Source organism: Gallus gallus, chromosome 10 (assembly GCF_016699485.2).
Source record: "Gallus gallus isolate bGalGal1 chromosome 10, bGalGal1.mat.broiler.GRCg7b, whole genome shotgun sequence".
In the NCBI taxonomy this organism is placed as follows: Eukaryota; Metazoa; Chordata; class Aves; order Galliformes; family Phasianidae; genus Gallus; species Gallus gallus.
The window spans coordinates 11,211,511-11,230,043 of NC_052541.1; the positions used below are offsets into that span (position 1 = coordinate 11,211,511).

Here is an 18,533-nt window from a genome sequence, read left to right on the forward strand (position 1 = left end):
ACTCATAGTGAACAGAAGCTTGAGAAATAAATAAAAACAAAACAAGAACAACCAACCAACCAACCATGAATGTTTACTTTTTGCTGGCTTTGACTTTTCTGCAAGACATGGCACCCCTCTGCTGGGCAAGAACAGACAAAATGGCAATGAGCTGCAAACCAAAGCTGACAGAACAGTATGCAGAAATAGGCCCATATGGTCTGAAAAGCAAATACAAGTGAGGCAATGTATGGCTGGCCATAAGGCTGAGAAAATAAGCAGCCCAGGTGCAAAACATTAAGCAAATACCAGACACAATTTAGACTTATTCCCCAAACACAATCCAAACAAGTCTTCTCATAAAATCTACTAAAATAAGACACCTTCATGGAGGTGACAAATGTTAGTTCTCCGACCCTAAAAATGATTGTTGCAATATTTAGGATAATAGGAAGCAGAACATTTGAGAAAACAAAAGCTTTTCAACCATGAAAAACGGAACCCATGAGCTACAGTTTGCAGCAGACGAAGCTAGCTGGAGGAATCTAGCTGTAACTTTTGCATCTGTAATGTTATTATTACTTTTTTTTTTTTACCTGAGGTATTAAATATATACATGTGTGCATTTCTGTGTGTGTAAAATATGACAATCATAGTAAAGATAAGACAATTTCAGACATCAGCAGTGTCTCAGATGAAAAAGCAAATTCCCACCAGATGCATGTGTTATCTCATACATATAACTCTTACTCCAACCTCTGAACCATGTTAAGAAGAAAAGTCTTCTCATCACACTTAAGACTGGGCTACAGGTGCCCATTTTGTTTCAATTTCTTGTTGGGTTCTACCTATGAGTCCGCTGGCTTTGCTACAGGGTAGAAAAGAGCTCATTTTTAAACCGAATTAAAATTGCACAACAGTACTGTTTAAAAGTAACATCCTCGTACATGACATCTGGGAAATAATGTTTGTGTTAAGAATGTAAACACAAAACAAAGCTTGGTAATATTTTTTGCCCTTTTTATTAAAAAGCTGTGACAATGGAGATACATTGTGTAGAGCTACCACAGCTATAGCTCTGCGTTTCAGGTAACTACAGACTACTATAACTAATTACAGACTACTACAAAGTGCCACTATGTATGCAGTTATTGGGTTCTGGGTCGCTTTTTTTGTACTGTGAAGTCCTGATTTTCATTCAGCAATGCAAATAATTCTGGTTTTAGCTTGACTGTGTGATGTCCAATCACAGTATATATATTAGCTTTAAATCCATTAATTTTAGATATACGTATATGACATAGTGTGGAACTGCACCCGTCACCAGATAGTAAAGAGAACACTTCTAGGGTCTGTACCACCCAGACTGATCGTTTTGCACTTCACATTGTACTGACGCCTTTGAAGCCCATCACTCCAAGCCTTCTGCTTTATGAACCAAATTTTGCTGCATTCAGAAACCCTGAGAGAGCAGGGGAGAGGACAAGTCTTACTGACAGAAGCAGACAGAGCCTCAGTAAATACAACTCTTCCTATCAAACCTACAGGAACAGTTCGGCTTTACAGCAGTCACATTAACAAAGGAAGAGGGAGGCAGAGGAGGGTATCTTTTCCCAGTCAGTATCCAAATTCCCAGAAGGACCAATGTACATAAGAGAAAACCATCAGTCTGTTCACCAAGATGCATTACAGTGTTCCATTTTCCGCTCATTTTAGGTCAAGTGGAAGCTTCTTTTTTCAGTTTTTCTAATACTTCATCTGGTGTCACCGATACCAAAATCTTCACCACTTTATCACGTGATTTCCCACCCTGTGTTAGACACACACAAAAGTCATCTTGCAAAGAATCACCACCAAACACACGTGCAAAAAAACAGCTCACTGTGATGCCAATGCATCACGTAGATACTTAAAATAATTCTCAGTGAGTAGCTAAGCAGAATTAACAGGTGTCAGAAATGGTTCATCAACATCCTGTTTTGTTATTTTAAAGGTTGAAAGCAATGTCTCATCTATACTCCTTTTAAAACTAGCTACAGCTCCCAGAGCACGCCCTGAATTTATGTCTTTCTTATAGACTAGAACAAAAAGCAAGGGATGGTAAGTTTCCATTATTCAGCTGTATTAGCTAGAAGCAAAATTCCAGCTGTATCTTGTTTGAGGTTTTAAGAAGTTACTGCAAACATTTGGTAGATGTGGACTTTCAGATCTTCCTTCAACACTGCCTCCCACAGAGTACTAGTTACTCTTAAGCCGAGCTCTCTAGTTGATAATATCAACTAAATGACAACAAATTGCACTGTATATAGCACATCAGACATTTGGATTCAAATAGTTGTTATTTTAAATACTACTGACTTGTTTTTATGTTACTAACAAAACTGCTGTTTTACATAGGAACTGGCAAACGTGCACCTTCATTTCATTTTGCCTGAAGCTACACATTTGCCAGGATTCAGTAAAAACAAGAGAAACAAACATGCTACATTTTCATCCATGAGTAACAAAAAGCTTCGAAGACCCATTTAGGGCATCCTGAAGGAGAAAAATGTCTTAACCGTGCTATGTGGAAATAAGGCAGGAATTTAAAAATGAAAAATAGTTCTTTGAAGCAGTCCAGTTGATAATCAAAATGAAGCCTTTTGGGTAGAAACATGGTAAGCCTGGTATTATACCAAATCACACCACGTTGGATTGTTTTGTCAGTGTTATCACTTATCATGAAGCATGTAGCACACAAGAGAGAGCAACCAGTACAAAAACCACTCGGTGTGTGCACCTAGCAGATCAGAATGGAAAAACACAAAGTACAAACTTTAACACAGTGCTCCACCAAGAGCAAACAGTGGTCTGAGGAAAACAAACACTGGCTTGTAATTATTTGGATACTGCAGGTCAGAACGACTGAGTTAAGAAGGTCAGAACATGTTGGTCCCCTTAATGCTTAGCTCTGCTTAGCACTTACATTAGTATAGTTAAATTTGAACAACTTTAAGGCAGGAAAACTGTAATTTATAAAATGTTGACAGAATTAAAGAATTTGCCCAGGAATCAGGAAAAAAAGAACCAAACCTCAGCATCTGTACCATTCCCCAGAGCAGGACTCAGCTCACTGACCATATTGCCACGGACCATCTTTTAAGAGACTTCTCCAACCAGTGCATTAGATACAGAAAAATAAGAGGCACCATTTTTCATTGAGTCCTCACCTTCACAAAGCATACGTGAACACGGTTGGAAAAACTGACATTCAAGTACAACGAAGGGATAAAATTAATTATTTATTCAGTGCGATGAATAAAAGAGTTTCCACCTAACATGGTCGACACGTGTCAACGCACAACACAGCTCATACGAAGAAACTCCTAAGGCCCAGCTGTAACGGTGGTGTTTACATACACTCTACTTTAAACACCACAGGTACCTGTCAGGAAATACAGAAGTGCCTTCGAAAAACGAATGCCATTTTTCCCCTGCAGTGCACATTTTCTGCAAAGCACGAATGACGTGAGCTGAATTTGAAATGGGAACGAAGGGTTCTTTAAGAGTCACAGAAGACACGTACCAAATACATTTCTGAAAACATATAATTAGAACTATTTTGATTAAAGATCTCAAGATCAGCTGCGGTTCTTCTTATCCCAGTTTTTTTTTTTCCTCAGTGAATCATCCCATTAAGTCAATTAAAAGCTTTTCAAGTGCCTTTTGGACTGAATACGGAGAGCAGCTTGCTGTACTCAACGAATAACATTCCAGAGCCTCGAATTTACAGTGCAGCAGAATAAGACTGAAAGAAAACAATAAAAAAGCAGTACCTTCTCTAAAATAACATCACTCTTCTTCACTCCTAGCACCTTAGAGAGGTAGCGGCACAGCTCTGCGTTCGCCTCCCCTTCTGATGGCGGTGCAGCAATAGCCACACCTACTGCCTCGGCTGTCACATCTACAACAGGGAACGGAAGGGTTTCATGCTCCAAAGATTCACAATGCCTAATTGTCATTCCCTAGAAATGTGCGCTTACGCTTTTGAAAGCGTTTTAATTTGAAGCTCAGTGAACTCCTAGATCAGCGGGCAGCTCAGCATCTAAGAACTCTTATCGAGCACCGAGTGCTAGGCTTCCAGCACAAAGCACGGCGCGGCCTTCAGCCCAGTGTCAGCGGGCAGCTGTGCGTTACCACTGCCAACGCTGCAGCCGTCGGGCACAGCGGTAACGCTCCCCGTTGTGCTGCGGGCACAGCGCCGCCTTACGCTGCGCTCCCTGGAAGCAGTCAGCCCACCTGGAACCGCAGCCACCGAGCTGGGCGGGCACCGCGCTGCCGCCACGACTGCCCTCTGCACTCCTTGGTTTTAACCTTGGGAAAACTCACCACATCGCTCAGTGCTTCCTGAGCGTACGAACTGAAACGTGTGGTCTCGATGTTGAGTTCTACTCTGCCCAGCTTTTAGATTTACGCACGTTATTGAACAGTGATAGCCTAAAGCTGCTGCAGTTTCCGTCCCCGCTGCAGCAGCCGTAAAGGAGCGCGGGCGCTCCGTGCCACACAGCTGTGTGGAACGCGGCTCTAATGCGCGCGCGAGCCGCCAGCTCTGCAGACAGCGTTATCTGAAGGCGAACGAGAAAGGGCCGCCCTCATCATAAGAACGGAAGCGTGAGAGCGCGGCTCTGCCCCACGCGCTCCTCAGGACGGCAGCAGTGCCGCACAGCACCGCCCCGGCCCCGCTGCGCTCTCCCGGCCCGGCGCCCACCTGTCACGGCGCTGCAGCGGGAGCCGGGCTTGGCGCGCACCGACACCCTCACGCCGCCGTCGCCCGCTGCCACCACCGGCCCCGCGGCGGCGCCGGGCTCGGCGGACTCCTTCCCGGCCGCTTTGCCCTGAAAGAGAGAAACGGGCGTCGGGACCGCAGGCACGGAGCGCTGGGCACCGGTCCCGGCCGTCCCGCGCGCACCTTCCGGGGCATGTCCCCGCCGCGGCCCCGTAGCGGCGCCAACAGCCGCTGACGGAATCCGGCGAGGGTCAGCATGGCCCGGCGCCGCCCTTCCGGGAACAGCGCTAACCCCGCCCTTCGGCTGCGCATGCGCGTCACGGTGCTCGGCGCTGCGGAGCCGGAACGGAATGGCTGCGTTGGAGGCGTGCTTTGGGACTTCAACCCGGTATGTACTACATACATCCGTGGCCTGCAGCAAATGACTGTAGAGCAAGTTGCACGCAAATAGGCCAGAGTTGATAATAATTCTTTAGTATTAGATTACCCAGTCAAAATAAGATCATTACAAGGTTTGTATTCCCATTTTCACATTGTACATTTTCTTATAGGCACGTACGTATATACAATGGCTATTTCCATAACCAGCTCTATATTCCAAAACAGCCCTTCTTAATTAAAAGAGATTCTGCAAAGATCCATTCATTGGAGGATTTGCTATAGCATTTCTTCACTGCAGCTGCAGATACTGCGTGGAGTGCTAAGTCCGACAACTCACCATTGACAGCAATATGAATCCAGCTTTGCTCATGTACTTGGAAAAAAAATAAGTAGTAATTCATGTCCACAGGGTCATTCCAAGGTTGTTGTACAGAGAAGTGCAAGCTGGGAGTGCAGCAGCAGAGGTACTGTCTTTGTAAGACAAGTTGAGGAACATGTGCAGATGAAATTCATAACCAGTATGTATTTTCCAGTTCAAGAAATGAATTCAACTATATGAGAAACGAAGGGTTCAAAATACAAAGCCATTAAATCACAACATACCACTCAAAACAACCTTCAGTATACAGAGTACTTACTCCACACTTTGTTAAAAGGAAAAGTTAAATTAGGTTCCACCAACCACGACGCAGATAAAATTGCTTTCCTGGCACCTCTCAAACAAGTCAGTTCTGTTTTTACACATTCGGGTCATTTCATAGCATTGCCAACTCACTATGGGTGACAGTGAAAGTCCACTGATAGGCTGACACGGAGGTGATCATGTGAAATTATGTATAAAATATTATTTCTGGTATCTGTCCATCTTCTATCGATGTACCATTATTGTTACCCGGCGAACTATAAAAGACAAAGCATGTTTTGCTAGCAGTAGGAGATTCATGGATTACTTTCTTCAATCCTTTTGTTCCATAGTGGGAATCAGGACCCTGAAAAACAGCAGAGGAGATTAGCCGCAGAATGGAAACGCGAGCACGACCCATACAATGTTGAAGTTCAAACACTACTGATTTACATCATTTTAACAATAAAAAATGTCTGTATCCACATAACAGAAGTTTCATTCTAAATTACAAATAACAGAAACAGATCCTGTAAGTCTAACCAAAAAAGGTTTCTCTGACAGTAGGCCTAAACCACTTGGTTTTACCCCACTAATAATGAATAAATGTCTTCTGACACTTCTTGTCACACAAGTTGTCTGTATTTTCACTTCATCTCCCACCTCAGATGCTTTAATGGGCAGCATTTTTTCCAATCCATTCGACTTTGAATTCTGTACAGGGAATTTTCTTTAAAACAATATTATTTTAAAAAGATTTTACAGAAAATGTTGAATGAGTCAATTTTCCTAGAACAAACCATTCTTTTCCTTTATCTTAGCACTAGCATATAACAGCGAGAAAAGAAAGCTGTCAGTGTTCTTGACTATAGCTGGTCCTTAACAAAAGAAATCAAACAAGTTTTGACAAAGACAGCTGTCAGATTAAATATTCCAAATAGTGCTTCTGCCCACACAGAACCACAGTGACTTCCATTAGGACTTGTTTTAACTCCTGTCAGTGGGAAATCACAAAGGATCCAGTTATAAATTCTGTGCTGCGGCACAGAACAGAGAGAAAGCAGCTTTAAAAGTTACCATACAGTTTAGCTACTGCCTCCTTTCACACAAAGCCTAGCAAGAGACCAAGATGACACATTCCCTCACAAAACAGATAAGAGATAAACCTTTGCATCACAATAATATTTTATTTTATACTGTTAAGCATTCTTACTTTTAATGTTGCACAGGCTGTGTAGCAAACTGTGGGCAAAATCTCTATAGGCTCTTTGAACATAACTCTGAACGTACTGGCAGTTCCATCACAGCTAAATCCAGTGTCGTTTTGTCCCAGAGTTTGATTCTTCTCATAATCAATTATCTGCAGAAAAACATGAAAATTGTGGTTTTAGATTTACAAACTTGTAATGTTCAGTGTGCACACAGAGAACTTTTGCAAGAAAACACTTCCCTATTCCACCCAGTTTAATTACAACAATAGTGCACTCTCAGATTAAAAGGTAGCTTTAATTTCCTAACAACAATACCACAAGGGCTGACCCAGCCTTGTGCTGAACCACAGATTCTGAGTTTTACACAGGCTGTCCATTCTGTATGCTCAATCTCGCCCACAATGCCGCAGCAACCAGGTAAAAGGCTTTGTCTGAGAGGAGATAAATAGCTCTTAAACCTTTAGCTTTTGACCTTAATAAACTACACACGATCCTCTAACTTAGATTTGCTGATCTTTGCACACCTACACAGCCCGCATGAGGGAAGCATGAGGCAGAACCTAAATGTTTCACTGGCTGTGGCTCATTCAGTAAACAAGATTTTACAGATGAACAGTCAATGACGTATTCTTAGAATAAAGCAGAGAAGACTTGTTTGTCCATGCTTTTATGTCTCTATGTTCACACCACGTATTTCTTTTGCCTTCAGCTTTACTGGCAAACAGGAATCACTAGCTAGGACACCAGAAACAGCAGTTATCACACTTCTCATTCCATTTCTAATCTGTGCTGCTGAACACCTCTTGCAGAAGTAAAATATCAGAGCACATTTCTAGTGATTATTCCACCAAAAACAAACCCCTCCCCCCCCCCCCCCCCAAAAAAAAACCAACCATGAAGCCCTGTTTCAGGCAAGGTATGCTCCCTGAAACAGGGTTTTCATTTTTTTTTTTCCATCCACAATCAAAATAAATACTAAACAATTCTAATATTGAAGTCATATTCCTTTAACATAACAGGCTGGTGTGGTTTAAGCTGGTAGGCAGCACAGCACCACGCAGTCATTTGCTCCATTAGGGGGAAAAAAAAAGCCAACAGAGTTGAACTTGTGGGTTGAGATGAACTATTTACTAAGGCAGAAAAGAAAGAAATAATAGCAATGGCACACCACACACTGACCAGTGCCCAGCCAGTCCCTAAGCAATGGCTGCCCCCCACCCCATGCCAACTCATCACAGTTTTTCCATTTTTTCTTTCCACCTGATGTCATTTAGTATAGAACGTCCTTTTGGCCAGTTCAGGCCAGCTGTCCTGCTTCTGCCCCCTCCCAGCATGCTCCCTGGCAGGACAGTATGAGAAGCTGAAAAGGACTCAGCTCTGTGCAGCACTTCTCAGCAACAATTAAAATATCAGTGTGGTACCAGCAGCACGTTAATGTAAAGTAAAAATCCCCAAATATGTCTAGTATAGTACTGAGGAGCTAGGAGTAACTCTTTTGTTCTGAAGAGTCACTCCAGTGTACTGTGCTACTCATTTACATAGATGTATAGTCTGAGAAAAAACCAAACTGATAACATTTCAAATTAAGGAAGTTGCAGCTAAGTTTTAAACTGAAAAATATGGAAAAGACACCAAATTCCTTCAAAACTTCCTCCTAGATACACTCTTTGGAATACTGTAATAGGGAAGACAACAGTATATTTTAGTAAAAGACAGACACAGAATTCCTGTCCTTGAGTACAAAACAGACAGAGCAGTAAGCATCAAACAGGAAACAGAAGACAAACTGCACTTTATATACAATGTGAAGAAATAAACTGAAAGAGAATTACCAACAAATGCTACAAGTCTATCAAATAAGGTGGGGACAAATAAGACGGGGAGTGTCTGACCCTAGCTGAAGTCACAGGTTCTGTCACAGATTTTTCCACACACATAGTAAATCAGTGTGATGTTACAGTGCCAGGCTTTGACATGCACAGCACAGAGTAACCATGCAGCTGCAGAATGTTAAGACTTTGTTAGAAAGCTTAGAATCAAACCAAAGCTGAACTCAATAAGAGAATTCAAACGGATGGAAATTCCATACTTAAAAGGGGAAGATACAGTGCTGGATCAATACAATTAGAAGGCAGTCCTCAGCACAACTTGCTAAGAGATCAGACAGGCTACAGGAGCAGGAAATACAATTTTAGTGGTGTCTTCAACTAGCCTCTCAGACTGGGCAAGTGTCACATCAGGACACGAAGCAGGGGGGACATTTTTAGCTACTATCACCAATCATTTCATGAGCTTGCTCACCACTTGCTCAGTAGGAAGAAACACAACCCTTCATTTGGTACTGAGTGATTAGCAGGATCAGATTTAAAATTTCATAATGGAAACACTATGTAACAGTGTCCATAATATACTTAGAGTCAACATTCCTACACGAACAACAAAATGAAATCTACCACAGCTGTGCTGAACTTCAAAAAGGAAAATAAGGAAGCTGGCTCAAAAGAAGCTAAAATAAGAGTCTGAGCTGCATTCCCCCAACATCCAGAACTATTCAACTAGGGAAGAATTAGCGCACATCTCTCTTCTACAATCTTCTGAAGAGTTTGCTATTGATGAATGAACATGTTCAAATACGATCAGGTCCAAAAAAAGGATACCTTACCCACTCCTCTCACAAGCACGGCTCCCATCTCCCCATTACCTCCTCCCCTATGAATACAAGGGTCCTAGCCTATCTGGTCTCACTTTCATAAAGCAGTAGCTTACAAATAGTTTTCATTATTCTTTTTTACTACCTTCTACACTTTACAGTGAGAGACCAATACTTCCCACAGTACTCAAGATGTGAGCATACTCTGCTTTCATGAAGTAACACAGTGCTACCTTAACTTTTTTATAGTACCTTCATGATGACACAGGGGGCTTTTTTAGCAGACTTTTTTGGCAGTCATAACATATGTCAATGATTTCTGACAGCTGCTAATGACAAATGCAAAATTCTTTCCTGAACTACTAGAAGCCTTATTAAGAGGACAGACTTAATGCACAATTGAACATATTATAAAGCTGTGAAATCCTTTTACAGAAAACTTACTTCTATGGTCTAACCTCAAATTCCTGTATTCTGCAGCATGATTCATAGGGAGTTACCAAACAGAAAGGCCAAACCAGTCTCAAGAAATACCTATTCTGAAAATGATTGAAGAATAGACTGAAAAGGAAGGAAAGTTTTATATTGTTCTTGTATTTCCCTAGTCATCCAGTTGACTGCTGGGGATAAAACAGATTAGATTCCTGACCTATCAGACTGCTCCTACTCTATTCAAATATACTCCAAACCTTTTGTATTAAGCATGGTTTCTGTTTAAATAAGTGCATATAGAATATACTGTACCTGTATATTAACTTGATAGTCTGTGGGTCCATGAATAGATCCATATAATCCAAATCCCACTATGGAAATTCTTCTATTAACTGTGAACCTAGTAAAACAGAAGCCAATAAAGGAATCTAAGCAACTGCAATGGGTGTGTTAACTTCTTCCCAGACAAGCAAGAAAGACTCACACTGTAGTGTAGAAAGCTAAACCAGAAATAACATTGCATTCATATTTTCAATAGTGTTTTGCATTTAGATGTCAATAGTAAGGAAAAAAATCCCACCTCATTAAGTTAGCAGCTTTATGGTCTAACATTTTGCTAATCCACTGAGCTTTTTTTTTTTTTTAATAATTTTTTAAGAACCTGATTTTTTTTTTGAGTATTACTGAAATAAAACCAGATCAAGACTTAGTATTTAAAAACTGGATATGCAGCAAACACCCCAGGATTCCAGACTTTTGAACTTGGTTCTCTGATACATGTTTGTTACTGTATCTTACGCCAAAAAGCAGAAGTTGAGTAATACTCTGCCTTTCTTCCCACACTTCTGTCTCTCCTTCAAATAGTTTCCAAAGCCATACCTAATGCGATCACTTGTTCCACTGTAGCCCCAGCGACTCTCCACTTGTTGGAACCTGTTAATGCTGCATTCTTTTCCTCTGAGGCAACATCTTGGTCGGTCTATATAATCTACTTTTGGCTTAGGATTGACAGTAAAATGTAGAAAAAGATTTACCACTTCCCGATCAGACAAGATTCCTGACTGAGCAGGGCCTGCAAAAAGAAAAAACTTAAGGTAATTCTAGGAACTACCCCAACCGTTCTATTTAAACCACATTTATTTGCAAACCAAGGATGATGCTAATATTTTTCAGTAACCGGGGTAATATTATATAAGATGTTTTGCTTTCCTTAAGATTGCATCACAATGCTTATTAGTAAGGTATTAGTAACATAATAGAGTGTTAAGCATCTCAGCGCTCACAGATGAGCAGTGCAAAGCTAATGTCTAACAGTAAGACAAAGAATCCCAAAACTCACCTGCTGCAAACTCTTCAATAGTCATTAATGGAAAACGAATTAAGGAAAGAGCTCTTCCAAGGACCTTCTGTTTGTTTCCAAATGTCACAGGCAGTTGTTGTCTTTGACATTCAGCCTCTGCCCAACGAACAACAGCTCCAAAGAGTCTGCTTTCTCGAATACTAAGGGTATCTCTTTCTAGAACTGCACACAATGTGTCTAAAGAAAAATGTTAACAGATGTATATCACTATTCATCTAAACAAGTTCTATATATTTTAAGCAATCTTAATACATAAACAAATAAACACTAAGAACATTTATAATATCACAAAATGTATCTTATACCTAAAAAAAATTTTACAATGATTTAGGGACTCGATGCTAAAAGTACACAAACAAAATCATTTTTCTTTCTGAAGACAGCATATAAACTTTCCTCTTGACTCCTATGAGTGCGACCATACATAATCTAAACAGTGACAACCAATATTCTACAGAATTTCCATGGCTATGGCAAGATCAAAACTGGCAGTAATCACGTGAAGTCGCTAATGTACACTAGGAAAAAAACCAAATCATTCATGGCAGCACTGTCACATTCTCATCGAAGTACCTGCCTGCCAGTCTGAACTACGGACACACGAAGCAGTGCTGCACACAAAACCAGTTTAAACATAAATGCAAAGGATTTTAAACATCGACACACCTGCCTCCCACAAAGCGAAGGTGGAACGCAGGGTGTGAGGAAAGGTGCATGCATTTTAAAGGAGCAGCTTCTCCTGTACTTATTCACTGTTGCATTTTATAAACAACTTAAGCAAAACAAACAAACAAAAAAAACAGATTCCATACACTGTACCTGATTTGTGCAACTGTGAAAAGAGAAGTAGCTTGTAGCAACAAAACAGCATGATTCCCTTTGGAAGTTTTGTACTTAAGACACAAGAAGGAACTTACCTATATCAATATCAGTAAACCCTTCTGCACTTATTGCATCCATAGTGCTTTTGTCTATTGTATCAAGACAAAGACTAGCAAGCTGAGGTTCATCAAACAAACGAGCCTAAGAAAGTAAAGTACATCTTTAGTTAATTTGCTGTTGCAAGCATTTGTTGATAAGCAACTAACTCTAAGAAGCAAGTATTTTTTAAATCTAGTATAAGTCTAGAATAAAATAGGATGACTTCTCTAGACCTTGTGGTTGTATCTTCCAGGGCACTTATGTTCTGAAAGGAGTACATAATTGAAAATACACTGCATCCGGGTTTTCCTTCATGTCTTTATTTTTAGTTTTGCAAACATAATTTTAAGAAGTAGACACCAAATCTGTCATAGTAAACTGTCTTAACAAAAAAAACAAACAACCAATTGAGACACTCGCATAAACATAATGAACTGACCCCATTTGAAGCGTCCCAGTACATCATATATTAACAAAAAAAAAGTTACTTTCTCTTCTTCCTCTACATTACTATCACTAAAAACCAAGAAAGTCTGTAAAAATGCCAACAAAGCAACAAAATTATTTTCATACAGGAATTAGACTCTGTGATGGCAAACCCACTGTGAAGTAATACTACATGCTCATTTCCCCCCCAAATACTAAATTTCATAGAAAATCAAAACTAAGCTTAAATTTACCTACCTGAGTGAGGAGCATGAAGGCATTATCTGCTCGGAGGTGCTTCGTTAGAAAATCTACACAGTGTGCTTCCAGGGCTGGAACTGCATACTTCTTTGCAGTGTAAAGAGTAGTCATGACTGTTTCAGGACCAATTTGAACTTCATCTGAATAAAGAAACCTAGAAATCAATATACAAAGATGCATAAAAACACATCTTGAGGTGCAGTCAAGCATGACAGTCTCTTTGTATTGAGAATATAGGTCAAAGATTTCAATTGCTAACATGCAATTGTTCACCATGTCACATTTTTGCAGATACTAAAATAGTTAAAGGATTGAAGAAAGAATACTATGCTAACCCAATGGCATAAATTTCTTTTAAGCACGTATTACTCTAAGATTGATCTGGCTGTACTAGTTATACATCACCACCAAACCATAAGTAATTTTGCAGCTCAGCTGTTTATGTATTAATGCATGCTCTTTTGATTAACTACTAAGAACTGTATTCACACATACCAACATGTAACCCTCCATGGCTGTATTACTTATCTCAATCTACTGAAAATGCACATCAGCTTCCTTGCAACTCTTGAGAAAAGTGTCAGCAATGTCTGACGTGATCATGTCTTATGTCACAGTTACCATTCTCCAGTGCTCAGAGAGGAAATGGGAGTAAAATCCTTGACTCTTCTATCCTTGCAGCAGACTGCCACAAGAAAAGCCTTGGCTTCACCGCACTGTTTAAGGTTACACGATTTGTAGAAATTCTAGCATAAAGCAGCAAACCAAAGGATAAAAGTTTCCATAAAAAATGGGAACAAACCCCTCTGTACTGAGCAGCTGTTACTTGAGACCAGATGAGATAAGCTTTGTTTTGAGGCTCTGTATGGAAGAAATGATTTCTTAAAAAGCTTTTCTTACAGATGACATTGAAAATAACCTCATCAATATTTCATCAGGTTTCCAGATTTACAGACATTCATCCATGGTACAAACACATTCTGCCCTCAACAAACACAGGTGATTAAAAATAATAAACCGGACGTTTTTGAATGCGTGAATTGCATAACAAAGGACAAGTCTTTTCTTTACATTTCTTTGTATTTTCTGTTCGGACTTCTTCAAAATAAATGGCAAACAACAAGCTGAGATGGAAGAAATGTTTACAAGAGCATATATGCAATAACAGTCAGTTTGTGTTCAACAGAAGTAACCTGTGAAAGCAGGGGGAGATCTAGCTCATGGAAACATACCACGTACATTTCTGATTAAATCCTTTACTGCTTGCATTTCTTATACTCCAAAGAAAACCCTCATTCTTACTAGTTGCTAACCATTCACGTGTGCTGATAAACAACTAAGTTTATATATTATTTCACAGTAAATCTGCTGTCACTTACCAGCAGATACTTATTACAATATTCCAATCCATTCAAATGGCCAACATTCACATTATTTAATTTAGGAAATCTAAATGCTGCTCTAGATTCATTCTTTAAACTGAATTTACACCAAAGCTTTTAGAAAGGAGTTTAATTAAAGGTGAATCTTGTTGCTAAAAGTTTCCCAGTACATTTAGAGCTGATTCATGGCAGCTATGAACTCTTTGTTGATGAAAATGGTGGGCTGACTTGCCAGCCACAACCAACAAGTTTAAAGTACAGTTTTCAACATGCAGTTCTGTGCATCAAATTGACAATTAGCTTTAAATACCAGGAAAGCACATTTAGATTTTGGTTTTAAGATTTTAAAAAGCCTGCTTCAAGAAGCCCTGACCTTCCTTTTATAGCTTTAGAGAAGTTGGAGTCAAAACTACATATGAGTCAAAAGTTAATGGGTTGCAAAAGAGCTGCATTATAAATTTTGCCTAATCTAAGAAAGAAAAAAAAGTTAAATCACCAAATTTTTTTACAACACCATTTTGATTTTATTCCTAAAGAGTGCACAACATGCAGCTAATGTATGGACTGGCTCACTTTCTGCACTTCCTTAGGAATCAAGGTGCAGTTCCAAACTACTCTTTTCCAATGCTTCTTTTCCCTGTCTCACAGCCTTTTGCCCCATACAATCAATACACAATAATATAACTACACAGCCAAAATAGAGCAATTTAAATGTGGTAACAGTGCATGTGCACACAAGTTTTTCATTCATGCGAGTTCTGTTAGCTACAGGATGTTCTGTCATCCCATGGAAGACACAATTGAAGCTCTATGCTCCTATCTCTCTCCTGCTGCGTATGCCTGGACATACATAAGGAGATATTCCCTGACCAGAAGTGTGGCAATAACAAAGTAATGGGACTTCAGTGACTAAAGTTCTGATAATAGAAAGTTAACAGCATCAAATCCATCACATTGACCTCACAATCTCTTTCTAGACATGGATCAACACTGGGCATAACCACCCATGGGAACAGAATATGTGAAACAGTTCGAGACTTTTGAATGAAGGAAACTTATGGTATGAAGTGCCCAAACATTTTAAGAATGTCACATAACCAGGGCTTTTTTGTGTTCACTCCTTCAAGTTCAGTACTCAAGTTTTTGACAGTGCCAATACTTCTCTGGAATCTTCACAGCCAGAAAGCTTTTGCAATTACTAAAAAAGTATGAATTTGCCAAGTCAAAAGGTAGCTGTAAGAGCTATTATATATGGTAATAAAGTGCACTGTGCTTGTTGTATAATCCTGGTTCCTTTTAGTATATGGATGGATAATCACAATGCATTCATCTGCTCATAAAAAAGAACCCTAGGTGTGTCCTCTCTGTAAAAACCTCTCTGCTCAGGAGCCAGGAGCTCCATCTCTGTGTTGACGCTCCCATTCATGGCATGCCTGAACTGGCACAGCTTTGTGTTTATACTGCAGTTCTTCCTCCACTCAGCTCAGTGGGGCTGAACACCACTTCTCCTGTCAAAAGAAGGGGGCAACTGCAGCCAATTTAACATTGTGAATATATATATACCCAACAGAAGAATTGAAAGGGTCGTCAAAATAACTTGGTGACTGTCAGGTGTTAAAATCTTTCAGTTTCTAACTACTCGTAAATTATCTCCAACAGTTTTTGCATTACTTCATTACTTTAATGTTTCTTTTATCTTGATGTTCACTTGCCAGGAATATACGAAGGTCCAACTCAATCCCTAGCAAGTATACTTCAAATTGGTGTCTGCAAAGATTAAAGGAGCGCCCTACAAAAAGCACTCATCACTATTTGACCGATTTCTTTTTGACAGATAAGAGGTCAGCAATGGCCAACAGCAAGAAAAAAACAAACAGGCTGTCTTATAGCTGGTGTACATTAAAAACGGTGTATAGAGGCACGAAAGAATTCCAGTATTAATCTGTGTTAAAGAAGATCCCTTCAACTATGTTAGATCTAATAAGGTGTTACAATTTACCTTTACTCCAATATTAGCTTGGTGTATATGTATCAAGGCTTGAGTCTAGAGAGGAAGCACTCTCTGTAAGATATGGAAGTATGTTCTAAAAAGCTGCCAAGCATTCCATACCAAAGACAACATCAAACCTGAGCCATCCCAGCAGTTCATCAGTCTGGTGATGTTTAGACACAATACAAGTATAATTGATGTACTTACACAAGTCCCCTGGCCATTACCAGCTCTGCAAAGACAGGTGGCTTTTGTCTGCTTCTAACAGCAACTCTATGCTCACTTCTACTTCTTAGCCTTACTCGGAACTCTCCTGCTTCTATGCTTATGTTTTTAATCAAAACAAGCATCTCTCATTATATCAACTTCTCACTGTCTGGTGGCTTTTATACATCTACACACACACACACACACACACACCACAGTGACTTACTTTTAACCTTTGAAACCATTTCTGCTTGGAAGACAACTTCCCACTACTCAGCACCAGCCCCTCACCTTACAGTTTGCCACTCCCTCTTTGCTAAGAAAGCAGAAAATACAGTTTGTCTGCTAATAAGCAACAAAGTCACCCTACTGTGGGTCGTCTTAAAGCAAAATCAGTTGCTGCAAACCTTGTAATTACTAAAGCACTGTGCTATTCTTCTCACTGTTCTCACCTCAAAACAAAAAGAAAGCTACCTTTTTTTTCCATTACAAAAAGTGTAGAGACACTACAATTTTTCTTCCCAGGCAATAATATTGCTTGTTTTCTATATGTTCATTACAGAAATCTCCTTAATGCATTTTAGAGAAGTTTTGCCTAGCAAAAAAATATCTTAACGTTGAGCAGATGAGTTGCATGACCACACCTCAGCAGTAAGCCTGATGCACAGAGAAACGATCAGTAGTTGTTCCTGTGATCATTTACCGCTACACTGGGTAAAAATAAAGTGCAGACAGGTTTGTGGGCACGAGAAGCAGCAGACCCTACTGCGGTCAAACCAGAAATCAGTACCCACTTTGCATACTTCTTCCCCATCACCGCACTCGTGCTCTCACTTGTGTGACTTGTGCATCAGATCAGGTAACTGTGTTCTGCAGCACGTCCTCTCCAGCCAAAGGTACCAAAGGTATCACACACGTTTGTGTGACTGCAGAAGGGACGTTAACGACTTTGGGAAAGGGATACAATTTACTCTGCCTCTGAAAAATAACTAGCTCACTGTAAGAGGAGCGGTGGTCCCGTGATGATTCTCATGGGTTCCTTCCAACCTGGGATATTCTATGATTCTACGAGTCAATTTCCGAAGTAAACTATCAAACGAAATGAAAAGCTCAGTACAACAGTTTCAGTTCCTTCCCGGAGCTGTTGGACGGACGGGCGGTAGCAACGGAGAGTACCGAGCCACTAAATCCCATCACCGTACGGAAAACACATCATCAAAAAGCCCGACGGGACACCAAAGCACTTCACCGAGCGGCCGTTCTGGAACGAGGCCGCTTCTCTTGCGGAAGGCAGCGCAGCGATCAGGAGCAGCCCGCAGGCCGCCAGCAGGACGCCGCGCCCTTGCCCCGACTGCGGCCGGACCGCGGGCAGGAGGCGCGGCACCCCCGGCCGAGGCCGAGCAGCGCAGACGGCCGCCCCCACCCACGCGCCGCCCCTCAGCCCCAGGTCTGACCTGAGCAACGCCAGGAAGGCGGCGGGTTCCACGTCAGGTAGCTCGATCTCGGCCGAAGTGGTGGCCATGCCTCCGTTAAACATCGCGTCGAAGACGGCGCTGCCGGCCGCCAGCACGAAGCGGTGGGCGGGGATGCGCTGCTGGCCGGGCCCCGGAGGCGCTCCCCCGGCTCCGCCGCCGCGCGGGCCGCCCTTGCCCACCACGAAGTGCACGTCGCTGAGCAGCTCGTTGGAGAAGAGGAAGGCGAAGCGCTCCCGCAGCGAGCCCTTGGTGGCCTGCCAGTTGTACAGCGGCTCCCGCTGCAGCACCGCGCCGCTCTCCGCGGCGGTGGTAGCGGTCGCGGCGGCGGCACCGGTGGCAGCGGGAGGCGCCTCCGCGGGCGCACCGCCGCCGGCGGCCGCCATCACCGCCCTGAGGGGCCGCGCCGGGCCGGGCTGAGCCCTCACTCAGCCGGCAGCACAAGCATCTCCCCTGTGCGCCGCGACGTCAGCA

General features: G+C 41.5%; 2 protein-coding genes and 1 long non-coding RNA gene across 5 annotated transcripts in view; 1 reads left to right on the forward strand and 2 right to left on the reverse strand.

Annotated features, from left to right (window-relative positions):
- The window catches only part of C15ORF40 (C15ORF40 homolog), a 33,099-nt gene extending 27,950 nt beyond the window's left edge, over positions 1-5,149 (reverse strand). Inside the window, exons 1-4 of one of the 3 annotated variants that reach the window (XM_413838.8) lie at positions 4,928-5,127; positions 4,727-4,853; positions 3,795-3,922; positions 983-1,789 (exon numbers count right to left, since the gene is read on the reverse strand). In XM_413838.8, the coding sequence (XP_413838.5) occupies positions 1,697-1,789; positions 3,795-3,922; positions 4,727-4,853; positions 4,928-5,056 (477 nt within the window). In that variant the 5' untranslated portion in view covers positions 5,057-5,127 and the 3' untranslated portion in view covers positions 983-1,696. Of the gene's footprint in view, positions 1-982; positions 3,404-3,794; positions 3,923-4,726; positions 4,854-4,927 lie in introns of those variants that run through there. The other 2 variants (XM_046899156.1, XM_046899157.1) reach the window with 2 other exon arrangements.
- Positions 5,028-6,376, forward strand: LOC124417115. The gene is made up of 2 exons (XR_006931079.1): positions 5,028-5,132; positions 6,101-6,376. It is a non-coding gene; the product is annotated as an uncharacterized LOC124417115 (long non-coding RNA).
- Positions 5,202-18,510, reverse strand: BTBD1 (BTB domain containing 1). The gene is made up of 8 exons (NM_001397459.1): positions 18,042-18,510; positions 13,006-13,162; positions 12,318-12,423; positions 11,380-11,577; positions 10,920-11,112; positions 10,353-10,440; positions 6,961-7,107; positions 5,202-6,114 (listed from the first exon to the last, which is right to left on the reverse strand). The coding sequence occupies exons 1-8, from the start codon at positions 18,443-18,445 to the stop codon at positions 5,956-5,958; spliced, it is 1,452 nt and encodes a 483-aa protein (NP_001384388.1). The 5' UTR covers positions 18,446-18,510; the 3' UTR covers positions 5,202-5,955.
- Positions 18,511-18,533: the final 23 nt, after the last annotated feature.

Excerpts from the sequence above, each read along its gene's own strand:
- BTBD1 (NM_001397459.1), bottom strand. The coding sequence starts at position 18,445 with ATGGCGGCCGCCGGCGGCGGTGCGCCCGCGGAGGCGCCTCCCGCTGCC. Across the intron at positions 13,163-18,041 it reads GCCTTCCTGGCGTTGCTCAG|GTTTCTTTATTCAGATGAAG; the intron begins GTCAGACCTGGG and ends ATTGATTTCTAG. Across the intron at positions 6,115-6,960 it reads CAGCCTGTGCAACATTAAAA|GGTCCTGATTCCCACTATGG; the intron begins GTAAGAATGCTT and ends GCTGTTTTTCAG.